The sequence below is a fragment of the Symphalangus syndactylus genome, chromosome 18, assembly GCF_028878055.3.
Source record: "Symphalangus syndactylus isolate Jambi chromosome 18, NHGRI_mSymSyn1-v2.1_pri, whole genome shotgun sequence".
NCBI lineage: Eukaryota > Metazoa > Chordata > Mammalia > Primates > Hylobatidae > Symphalangus > Symphalangus syndactylus.
The window spans coordinates 94,670,548-94,683,429 of record NC_072440.2 but is presented as its reverse complement, the minus strand read 5'-3'; the positions used below and the strand labels follow the sequence as shown (position 1 = coordinate 94,683,429).

General features: G+C 39.7%; 1 protein-coding gene across 4 annotated transcripts in view; it reads right to left on the bottom strand.

Moving 5' to 3' along the window:
- Positions 1 to 8,642: 8,642 nt before the first annotated feature.
- The window catches only part of SMC6 (structural maintenance of chromosomes 6), a 97,759-nt gene continuing 93,519 nt past the window's right edge, over positions 8,643 to 12,882 (bottom strand). For all 4 annotated transcript variants that reach the window (XM_055254167.2, XM_055254165.2, XM_055254166.2 and 1 more), the window contains 2 exons: positions 9,938 to 10,035; positions 8,643 to 9,130 (listed from right to left, as the gene is read on the bottom strand). In XM_055254167.2, coding sequence (XP_055110142.2) covers positions 9,016 to 9,130; positions 9,938 to 10,035 — 213 coding nt within the window. In that variant the 3' untranslated portion in view covers positions 8,643 to 9,015. The remainder of the gene's footprint in view (positions 9,131 to 9,937; positions 10,036 to 12,882) is intronic.

Sequence of the window (12,882 nt, the reverse complement as noted above, 5' to 3'; positions counted from 1 at the left end):
CTTTGGTGCTAACAATGTATGTTCAATGCAACTATGTGGAGCTGCACACACAGTAGGTAGGCTGCAGGTGTCCCCCAACATAAGTCAGTAGGAAAGAAGACGTCTGTCTTCCCAAATCTAAAGTAGGCAAAAAATAACAGAAGTAGTTATTTTTAATAACAGAACAGAACTCTGACTCTTTTGATCTTGAAGGAGGCAGAAGAGATTCCATCAAAACCTCTAAAAGCAGGTTTGCATTTTCAGAACATGCCCCCCTAGAGAGTTGAGTTTTTTACACAGCACTGCCCGATAGTACTTTCTCTGATGATGGGAAGGTCTACATCTGCACAGCACACTAGCTATAACTGCACATATGGCTATTGAGCACTTCAAGTATGGCTAGCATGACTGAGGAACTGAATTTTATACTGTAATTAAATGTAATTCGCCACATATAGCTAGTGGCTTTAGTAACAGACAGTTTAGTGCTATATTATTTATTCAAGTACTTTTTATCAAATTCGTTTTTTTACCATTCTTTATTTGTCTTAGGATTATTACATAACACTAAACTAGGGTCTAATGATTCTATTCATTCATTTAACAAGAAATGGTGACCTCATTACAAACATTTAGGACACCAGTGGTCCTGAAACACTGATAGAACCAAAATTCTGCCCTGAGAAGATAGTCCTACATGTGAATAGAATGCCCTAATACCCTTCACCCTTGTGCATGGTGAGCCCAAACTATAGGCAGGGAGAGATCAGGGAGGCTCAGTACGTCTCAAGACTCCTTCCTCACTAAGTGAGGACGGGTAGGTGAGGAGCTGTGGAGTGGCTTCAGAATAGCACCCGGTTAAACCAGGCCCTGAGTAATTCATTCATAACAATTCTTCATTGGTCACCTACTGTGCACCTAACATCATTCTTGTGTGGAGACGGACACACACTAAATACACACACAGACAAATGCCAAATTATAATACCTATGAAGAAGAGCAGGGCAGGATAACAGGGAGGAGAGTGACAGGATACTTTGGTGGCCCTTCCCCATAGGCTGGTGAGGTGACATCTGAAGTAAGACCTTCATGAAAGGAAGTGAACTGTATCTGGGGCACTTATGGAAAACAAACCCTCTAGCAGACTCACTGTTTTTTTTTTTTTTAATAAATAAAATGTAGAAGCTGGGCCAGCAAGCAAACATCTTGTTATTTGCCTAAGTCCCTGCAGCTGTGAGAGTGTGGACTGGTGCAGTGACCCTGGAGAGACGGCCAGCAGCAGGTAGCTACAAGGATACTATTCCCTCTGTCCCGGCATTCCCACTCCAGGTGTATTATCCCAAGAAACTCCCACTGAGGGCTACAAGGGGACATGTCCCAGGATGGTTGCGAGGTGGGTATTGGAGGCAATCTAGCGGTTTATCGCTAGAGAAATAGGTAAGGAAAATATGGTGGATACATCCTATGGCACGCTACACAGCAGCTGGAAACAACAGACCAATGGACACAGCGACATGGACATTTAAAAAATGCTGAATGGGGGAAAAAAAGCAAAATATATTTCCCAGTGTTATATTCATACATAAATGAAAGATGCGTTCTCACAAAAGAACTCTAAGGTCACATAAAATAAAAGGAAATATCACATTATAATGGTTTCTATAGGATTGGGTGGTGATGGGAGTGGGCTCAGTTACTATTGCTCCATAACAACCTACCCCCAAACCTAGTGGCTTAAAATGAAAACAATCATTTTATTATTCTTCCTGGCTTCTGTGGGCCAGAAAATTGAAAAGGAAGGGCTCAAATGGATGATTGCGCCTCGTGGTCTCTCATGCAGTTGCAGTCAGGTGGCAGCTGGAGCTGAAATGGGCCTGGAGCATCTGGGGACTGATTGGGGATTGCTGCGCTTGCAGTCTCAGGAGGAGTCATATTACTTACACAGGGACTCTGGTCTCCAGCACAAGTATTCATGCAAAGTTGGAAGTTTTATCATTTTTTCTGATCTAGCCTCTGAAGTCACGAAGTATCACTTCCACAGTATTCTACTGGTAACAAGCAAGCCACTAGCCCATCCACATTCAAGAAGGGAATCAGACTCCATCTCTTGATGGGGTGAGGCAAGGTTCTAGAAGAATTATGTGGCATAAAAGATACTGTTGCCATCATCTTTGGAAAACAATCTGCTACAATCTACCTTGTGGCCACAGTTCACATCGTTTCCCATGCAAGATTGTTTATCCCCTCCCAAGAAACCACAAAAGTCTCATACCATTATGACTTCAGGGTCAGGCTTGAAGCCCAAGATCTCATCATATAAAGCTCCTCAGATGTGGTTCTTCAGTTATAGCACACTGAGTCACATTCTTCATGATCCAAAGGCTTGTGAAATAGAGAATGATCTCCTCTCTTCCCTTCCACATGCAATATGCAGTGGTGGTACAGGCTTAGAATAACCGCAATAGACACACTGTCCAAAAAGGGGGAAAGGGAAAGCACATGGAAATCTCTGGTCTATGGCAATTCTGAAATCCAGCCAGGTACACCCTGTAAGGTCCTTGACTAGGGTTTGGTCCTACTCTCTGGGGGTTTCTCTCCGTGATTCTTCACCCTGCTTTCTGTGCTTGTTTCTACCCTCTGGGCCATCCTTTCTTTTTCATTAAAAAAAAAAAAAATTGTGTTTACAGCGGAGTAGTTTTCTCAATCTATTGCCTGCCTACACAATTTCAGGGGTAGAAAGACTCTTCATTTTGTACTGTCTCTTTGTCTTTCGGTCTAAGCTGACATTCTTTTAAAAACCTTGCGGGTTTCTCAAGTGTCAGTTTATGAAATCCACTCCATTAGCAGAGGCTCATTGTGAGAACACCCCTAATAATCAGAGAAGCCCTACTGTTTAATGGAGGGAACCTGAAAGGCACATCTTTAGAAGGCAGACTGCTGCCTGTCTGAAAAGGTCTAAAAACACTGCCTTAGATCTTTCTGAGGTCCTCACAGAGGACCTTACAGTCCCATCCTGGATTTGACTTTTGCACTGAAGCCATTTCGTATTTGAAAATCAGTTTTCACCTTGAAGAGAGTCTGGGAATGAGAAATAGTCTCACCTCCTTTATATATAATTGCTTTTCTTCATTCATCTCTCTTCTCACGTTGTGTCACAGGCAGCAAAGAGCAGCCAAGGGGTCCTTTTCATACTTTGGCTAGACATCTGCTTGGCTAGATCACCTTACTGATTGGGTACATCACCTATTTTCCATGTTACCATGGCATCAGTGTTGCCAAACACCTTTTCTCCCACTCTCAATTCCTTCAGCTCTCCCCAAAAACATCCTTGAGACTTCAGGATTCCGCTAATGGCTTCTGCAAGGCCCTTTACATTCATGAACAGTCTCCTCGAGGCCTTTCCACCCAGTGCCACATAGCTTATTTTTATTTTGGTACTTATACTTCCAGCTACCAGTTACTATCACTGTATAACAAATCACTACAAAGTTTAGTGACCTAAAACGATTACTGAATTATCTCTTGAGTTTTTGTGGGCCATGAATTCTCAAATGATTCACTTGGGCAGCCTGGCTTGGGACCTCTCAGGCAGTTATAGGGAGATGGTGAAATAGAGGGTCTGGAGCAACCGAGGGCTGGCAGGGCATCTCTCGCTGTCCATGCAGCCTCAGGGTTTCTTCACACGGGCTAGCTTAGGCTTTCTCATTGTGGCAGCCTCAGGGAAGTCAGACTGCCTCCACGCCAGCACAGGGCTCCAGCATGGGTATTCCAGACTCAAGGCAGGACTTTCATTCCTTTTCATTGCCTTTCTGGCCCAGCCTTGGGAATTACAAAGTATCATTTTTACTGCATTCTGTTGGTTATAAGAGAGTTACAAATCTAACCAGATTAAGAAGAGAATCAGACTCTATAAGGCAACGTTCTGGGAGAACATGGGAGGGATTTATCCCTATGGCCATCTTTGGAAAATACAGCCTGTTACAGTGGATAAAGAATGAAGATAAAAGGAAATAAATAATTGCTGCATGCCCCAATGCTGAAGGTAGCCATTAGCTGATGTGCACATTTAACTAAACCCTCTGCAGTTGAGTTCCATTTAAACACACATTGTATCTCAGCAACCTGAATCCTCGCTACCTTGATATCCTAACCAGCTACTGCGGTTCCTTCAGAAAGGACTAACTGCGCGGGCTTCCTTTAATCAAGTAGGCCTGGGTTCTACTGGTTCTAGCTTACACTCAACTGCCATTTTAATTACCATGTTAATTAGCTGTTTAAGCCCTGCTGCTGTTCTGAAGGGAAAAGGCCCCCAAGTGTCTTTTTTATTTTTTTCAGTCTTGCTCTGTCACCCAGGCTGGAGCACAGTGGCACAATATCGGCTTGCTACAAACTCCACCTCCCGGTTCAAGAGATTCTCCCACCTCAGCCTCCTGAGTAGCTGGGATTACAGGCATACGCCACCATGCCTGGCTAATTTTTGTATTTTTAGTAGCAACAGGGTTTCACATGTTGGCCAGGCTGGTCTCAAACTCCTGACCTCAAGTGATCTGCCCGCCTCAGCCTCCCAAAGTGCTGGGATTACAGGCGTGAGCCACCACGCCTGGCCAACTCCCCAAGTGTCTGATTTTCTATACTTTGTCTAGCCTCAAATCTTTCTGCATTTAGAAGTCCTAAGTTTCCATATTTCCTCTCATTCTGTAAATAACTCTAAACTATTTTAAAAGGGAAATCATACTGCTTTAAGGCTTCATTTTTCCTGTAATTCATTCATTCAGGGTTACAGGCTCTGATGAATATAAACTAGTTTCTTAGAGGCCAGATGCTTATTTCTTCCACACAGTCGGAAATCACATCAAGAAGTAAAGCACAGGCCTAAACAGACGTCTTCAGAGAGCCTCACGGCAAAGGATGTACAGGGGTGTAGCATGAAATGGTCAATCATAGCTTCTAAGTAAAATGACAAACTGTTTCCTGAGCTTCTTTTTCGAAAACAATTAAGTTTCCCACATAGTTTGGGCATGCAATTTGATTTTTTTTTTCCAGCATTTTGCAGGTCTTCAGTATCCTAAGTCATAGTATTATTTTCCAAGTTCTTACATTTACCAATGTAAAGTTACCCATCAAGTACGTGATTAACTAGCTGGTTAGTATCTACACAGTTATCTCAAGGTTGCATATTCAGCCCAGAGCTTTCGTCTCTCCACAGGGCAGTCCGTTACTCCCTCCACTTCTGCATTGTTCCTGCTTCTGTGAATGAATCATTGTTCATCCAGCTATTCAGGCCTCAGGCCCCAAGAAAATTATCCTTGATCCCTCTCTCACAACTCCAGTATTCTCATCAGTAAGTCTTGCTGCCTCTCTATTTCAAATCTGAATGTTTCTGTCTCCACCACCTTACTCCAAGTCACCATGACCCCTTACCTGGAGCACTGCAAGTCTCCAAATTGCTCACACTCTTTCCATGTTTGCTCCACTTTATCTATTCACACAGCCGCCAAAGGATTCTTTTAAAATGCACACACCAGGTCTGTATAATTTAAGGCCCATAATTTAAAGGCCTCAAATGATCTCGGTCTGCCTACCTCTGAAGTTTACCCCCTACCAATCCTCCTTCCTCACTAAGCTCTATCAACACTGGCCTTACAATTCCTGGACATGAAGTTCATTCTTATCTCAAGCCCCACGCACTCATTTCTTCTGCCTGGAACCTTTGCCTTGCACGTTTTCCTCCTCACAGCTTGTTCTATCACTTGTTTCAGGCCTCTGCTCAAATATTGCCTTCTGTAGTCTTGACACTCCATTCAAAATACTGACTGGGTGCAGTGGTTCATGCCTGTAATCCCAGCACTTTGGGAGGCCAAGGCAGGCAGATCACCTGAGGTCAGGAGTTCGAGACCAGCCTGGCCAACATGGTGAAACCCTGTATCTACTAAAAATATAAAATTAGCTGGGTGTGGTGGCGTGCACCTATAATCCCAGCTAGTCAGGAGGCTGAGGCAGGAGAATCACTGGAACCCGGGGGGCAGAGGCTGCAGTGAGCCAAGATTGCACCACTGCACTCCAGCCTGGGTGACAAAGCAAGACTCTGTCTCAAACAAACAAAAAAACCCAGTCCTCTATGCCCTTTCAAATCCTTACACTGCTTTATTATTATTCATAAGAATTACCAGTCACTGAGATTATGTATGGTATTGCTGTGTCTAACTAGATTTCAAACTCCGTGAGGACAGATTTAGTATTTTAAGTATGTGTATAGCATTTTAAGTACTACAGTCTTCCCAGTAATTAAAATAGTCCCTAGCTCATGGTGGGAACTTAATCATTTTTTAATGAATTAATCTCTACATTTTCAAACTGGAGAAAAATTAGGCAGAAAAAGCCCCGCTAAGCTTGCTATAATTAGTGAGTACACTCAGGCCACTCCTGTTTCCATGGATTCTATCCAGATGCCAATGCCAAAATTAACATGCTAACTATCAATATTATATATGCTTTAGAAAACTTCATTTGCTGACTCAAAGAAACAGCTTATTTATATCCACATTATTACTTTGCCAACCCTTAAACAACAAAACCTGTTCCTATAAATATTTTGATATATCTTCAAGTCCATGGGCATTCAGTTCAAGCCATGAAACATTGGTAACTACACTTTTAGGACTGCAAATTTCAAACCAAGTTCTGAAAATCTGAACTGGTCAAAGTAGAAGGCATATATGTAGATGCATAGTTAAGTCATAAATGTAACCAAAAAAGTATTGCCCCAGCAAAAGTTTATAAACATTTTCTCCCCCACACTCTGCATCTAGTTTGCACTCAGAACTTTTAATCAGATATTCTAGACCGCTTGGTTTTCATCAGAGTCGGCAACGTTTCTAATCCAATTCATGACTACCAGTCAACAGCTTTCTACACAGAATGTAATCATTTTGATCTCATAAACAGACATGAGGAAGACATGTCCCCCTGCCCCCGCAAAAAAAAAGCACTAGGAAATGGAAGAAATGAGACATAAAGATTTGGAAAATATTTAAGAAGGCAATTACTGAATCTTTAGTGTTGATCACTAATTTGAGTAACTATATTACTTATACTTTGGTTTATGAAAACTCATCACATTTGTCACTTTAAGAATGATTTTAATCATTTCTACTCCCAAAGATTTGAGAAGGTAAGATTTAAGATCCAAGTAAGCCTTTATTATTTTCTGGAACTTCATTCAGTGATAACTGCACTGATGACAAACTAGGGGCTGAAGAGCCACCTGTATGATGTATTTAGGTCACGATTCATAGAGGATCAATTTAGTCAATTACTTTCCCTAATTCACAAAAGCATGACCTTAATACATATAAATTTTAAGTTTTATTTTTAGAAGTTACACATATTTTAAAAGAACAATTTTTTATTCTTTCATTCTAGTAATATTATCACTACTTAGAACATTAAAGGAAGATATTTTCACTTATGATAGTTGAAACCAAAACTTTGTGAGGCCAAAGCAATGAATAATCTTCAATTCAACAAGAGATGCTGGGATACCTGACGATTATGTTTCCCGTTCTGTATTAAAGAGCACAACATTCAAAACTATAACAAAATTCAGACATTAGTTCCTTAGCTAATGAAAGTTTATGCATTTGGTATACTCTACTTCATTTTTAATTTGGAAAAGCACATGTTAAAAATAGTTTTAATACAAAGGCATTATAAGTGTAAATTTAAAAATCAGACTTTGTATGATCGGTGAGAAATGTTTAAAATATTCAGCACACGCTTTCCTCCTCCTGGAAATTCTCAGATTAGAAAGCCCAAGTTTTTGAACTTCTCATTTGGCAACAAACCTCAATTTAAGACTAAAGTATCTTAAACTTCTTCCTCTACCAAAATACAAACAAAGTCCAGTTTTCCTCAGTAACTAGAGGACAGTCCCTGCTCTTAATATACTGCCCTTTATCTGAAAATAGTTCAATTTCATATTTATTCTAATATTTATTGCTACTAATGTAAGGAATGCTTCTTGATATCCAATACATTCTTAAAAAGTTTAGCATGAATCCTAGTATCAAACAAAGAATACAGGGAGCAATAAAATTCATGTTTTCTAAAATAAAAAGTTCATAAATATCATTTTTTACAATAACTATATTTGATCACTCTAAGCAGCACACTTTTTAACACCCCTAAATTAGGATGAGTCTTAGAATTGATGTCAGCTCACCATCAACTGCATGGCCGCAGGCTCCTGGAGCCACGAGCTACTCTCCTGCTCCATGAGGATCCACACTCCACTCCCAGTCTTCCCAGCCCTTCTCCCAGCCTGGTCTGCACAGTCCCTCTAGCCTGTGTCCTCTCAGCTGAGGACGAGCCGGAACAGTCCCTGGACTGCAAACCGAGGGCTTGTAAACCAGGCAAGCATGCTGGAGGTTACAGTGAAAAACTGCATCATTATCCAGTTCTGATACTGGTTACAAGCTCTTGGTAGGGTGGACAGTTAAAGGACTGAGAAAAAGACATGTGTAGAAGTTGGCAAAGCCTTCAGCGCTCCGTAGAAGTGTCTTACTGCCCTTGCACCCCACCCTCTGCAATGAGAAATCCCTCCCTTCATCCATTTTTGGTAACTATAGAATGTAAATATCTGGAAAAGCAAAACTAAATATAATCAGGTGCTCAAACTTTTATTTTCTTACAAAATGCTATAGAAATGAACCCAAACTAAACAGATATGTACATGTATATATGTACAAAATTTTACTTCTGAAAAAGAATCTATAAAAATAGATGGTATAAAAAAACTTAAAAAGATTTAAAACCAATACTATGAAATTAATTTTCTTAAAGTAATAGTAATCTTAAATTGCTGGTTGTAGTTGGTTTTCTAGGCTTATTTATACGTTTGATTGTGGTTGGATATATAAAGGAGTTTCTTTCATTTCAGAACACCTCTAGTCTCATTTTATTATATTAAAGAGTTCAGAATTTTTTTTCCCTTCACAAATCCTTCAACATCAGGACAAGGCATGTTAAGTTACAAATCAACTTTGGTCATCATCTTCTTCTTGAGTCACAGGTCTGAAAGGCAATGTAGTTTGTCCTCTTTCAGGATCAGACATTCGGAGAATTCTTATCAGTTTACTGGAGGGAAGTGAACTAGAAGATGCAAAACCAATTACTCAAATTTCCAAGAAACGTTTTACCAATTAAAAAAAATTCTAATATTACCTCATGAAAATATAAAGCTAAATATCCGGCTATTATCTGGGATATATCTAATATCTAGAGTTCTAGGAGGAACATTATTTGCAATAAGGAAATAATTTGTTTTCAATTTTAAAAATTAACTTCTTGCTAGATCCCATGGGTTTTCAGTTGGAGGAAAAGAAAATGAAAGAGATTTATATATCAACTATTTTAAATTTCTGTTATTGTCTAGCAAGATAGGAGTTACCTGAATATTCCCAACCACAAATTTAGATCCGCATATAATCACATGGCCACTTTAGAGACAGAACATTAACTCTAAGTGACATAGTGCTTGACACATTGTAGGCACCCAATAAATACTGACTGACAGCAGAGTACAGCTCTTTGTTTAGAAAGATTGACATTTGTAAGTCACCAAGAGAAAAGAGGCAAGATTAGGGAAATCATAAATCATTTTAGTCCAAACAGAATTACTAAAATTATATTACTTTAGTTTGTCATGATAACTACAAAGAAGCAGACTCAAAACAGAATAGTAACAACTTGCTTCAGTTATGAAAGGGAAGTAATACAAGTAAAATTTTAAATATCTCGAAAAGAGAAAAACATCCCAAATCTCCTGAAGTAGTAGGGGAGCTAATTTTTATTTTCATTGGTCTTGTATGTATTTGTATTTTAAAAATTAAAATTGTAAAAGATTTCTTTCCCCCTTTTATATACTTGATATGTATCTAGAAAGTTTTTAAAAGTTACCTCATGCTCTGAGGTGTGAGCAAGATAAACTGTCTAAAACGCTGGGAATCTGCCATCTTCAGTATCAAGTCCATGGCAATTCTCCTATTAACCATATCCTGAAAAACAAGGAAAAAAGTTAGGATTGCTATTGTGTAAGTCACATTTCTGTAAAAGCTGCATTCTGTGGGCTGATACAAGCTCCTGGATTTTCATCCCGGGATCAGTCATTACATTATCTATGATGTCCAAGAAATCTATTATACTGGAAAAGAAATGCCAGAAACTATTAGGAGAAAATTGGCTGGGTGCAGTGGCTCATGTTTGTAATCCCAATGCTTTGAGAGGTGGAGGTGACAGGATCAATTGAGGTCAGGAGTTCGAGACCAGCCTGGGCATAATAGCGAGACCCTGTCTCTACCAAAAAAAAAAAAAAAAAAAAAGTTGGGCATGGTGGTGCATGCCTGTCATCCTAGCTACTTGGGAGGCCAAGGCAGGAGGATCACTTGAGCCCAGGAACTCAAGGGTATAGTAAGCTATGATTGCACCATTGCACTCTAGCCTGAATGACAGAGTGAAACCCCATCTCTAAGGGAAAAAAGAGAAACTCTTAGGGGACAATAATTGAATAAATATGTCTTTCAGGTAATTTCTATAGTCAAAATATTTGTATGCATGGCCCCCTCCCTCAAATACGTGTAGCAATTGAAATAATCAGAAAATATTCTCCTGACACAACTAAATGTTAGAGAATAAGTCTAATTTGTACAGTAATGGTTAATGAGTCAGGGTAATGGTAACAAAAGTGGCTAGTCTCAAATTCATTAAGTCTCTCAAATTTTCCCTCAATGATAAAGGTTAAGTTTTAAAAACTCTTCCTCTCCCCATTACCTCTACCATTTGTACAATGTAAACCAATTTGAACTTACAGACCAATTTCTCGATTATATCTTTAAATAAGTTACATAGCACAACAGGGTATAGAAAAAGAATAATGCTTAGTTATAATAGGTTTTGGGATTAAATGATCTAGACCTGTGGCTACATTTTTTGAGTTAAGTAATAGTAAAAGAAAATCAAAGTGTTCCTCAATCCCCTTGAAAATTCCTAAAAGTTGAAATCATTGACACATGAACCCGTATATTTTAAAGGTCTTAATTTAATACTATATGTGGTGCCGGGCGCAGCAGCTCATGCCTGTAATCCCAGCACTTTGGGAGATTGAGGCGGGTGGACCACTTGAGGCCAGGAGCTCGAGATCAGCCTGGCCAATACGGCAAAACCCAGTCTCTACAAAAAATACAAAAATTAGCCAGGCATGGTGGTGCACACCTGTAATCCCAGCTACTCAGGTGGCTGAGTCACAAGGATCAATTGAATCCAGGAGGCGGAGGTCGCAGTGAGCTGAGATCACGCCACTGCACTCCAGCCTGGGCGACACAATGAGACTGTGTCCTGAAAAAAATAAGTAAATAAATAAAAAATAAAACTGTATGTGGCAATACAGCATGGTGATTTAGAACAAGGGCTGTGGAGTCAAAATGGGATACAGATCCCAGCTATATTGCTCAATGGCTCTGATTATAAAAATTCCATCAGGCATATCTGCTGTGAGAGGCCTATTATTTTATAACAAAACTGCCAAAGTACCAAAAAAAAATTTGTTTTCCTTGGATTAGCTCACAGAACTTGGATACATTCTTCTGAATAATTTCATTGGGGCAAAGTGCCATTCTGATTAAGAAGCTCTAAGTTTCTGAAAGAGAAAGGAGCTGCTTAGAATTAAATCTGACATACAAGATGAGTGATAAGACTGCACAGCACCATTCTGGACAAAAACACTGCATGGAAAGAAAAATCATCTTCTATGACTCGTGATTAGCTCTGGAGACAATTCTTGGAGGAATATCTAGCCCATTTTCAGCAGTAGTATCGTAGAAAAAAATTGACACTGAAGTATTATACAGCACTCATAGGTATAAATTCTGATTCATGAATACACACTTACTAAACGGTCGTTATAGACTAAGCATTAGGAGACATAAATATCTAAGACATAGCTGATAACCTCAAAATGGTTACAATCTGGTAGGGGATTCAGATATAAAAATGGGCAACTGCAACAGAATAAAAAATAGTATAAAATATTATATAATAATATAAAGCATTTTTATATTTTATCTTAAATAAAAATATAAAAGTAATATATATTATGAGTTGATGTAAGGTGGTGCAAAGGAAGCTCTGAGAAGTTCCTCATCCTGCCTGATAGGGTATGGTGGTCACAGAAGTCTCATAAAAGTGGCATTTGAACAATGTCCTGAAAGATGAGTAGAGTGACATGTGATTAAGGAGGGCATACCAGGCAGAGGCACCATGTTTGGAGAATTACAAATAGCTTAGAACAGCTGAAAAAAGTAGGCAGGTACGATATCATGAAGGGTCTCAAAGCTACCCTACAGAATTAAACATTTATTCCATATATGATAACCTCCAAAGGGTTCTACATAGATGAATGACCACCATCAGATCAACTGTAGAAATGTAAACCTGCCAAAATGATGGAGGACGGACCGAAGAAGGAGCCACATGCAAGCCTGGGAGTCTGGAGAAGAGGCTATCACCACAGGTATGAGGCGAAGATAGGGGGATGAGAGGAAGAATGTCAGTGAGAAAGGAGAAGAGGGCAGAGACCAAAGAGCAGTCTTAAAGGAGAAGCGGACAGAGGTCAGACTTGAACAAGGAAGAATCAAAGGTAAATCACAGGTGTCAAAGGTAGGTGACTGCGCTGGAAATGACAGTTTGCATTAATCAAGGTAGGGAATTCAGGAAAAGAAAGAGGCTTTGAGGTGAAGGCACATTCAACCTCGGGCCTGCTGAATTTCAGATACTGGTTGTTTACCAGGTGATGTCTAACAGATAGTAGGGCATCTGGGTCTAGAGTACAGGACAGATGTCAGGATGTG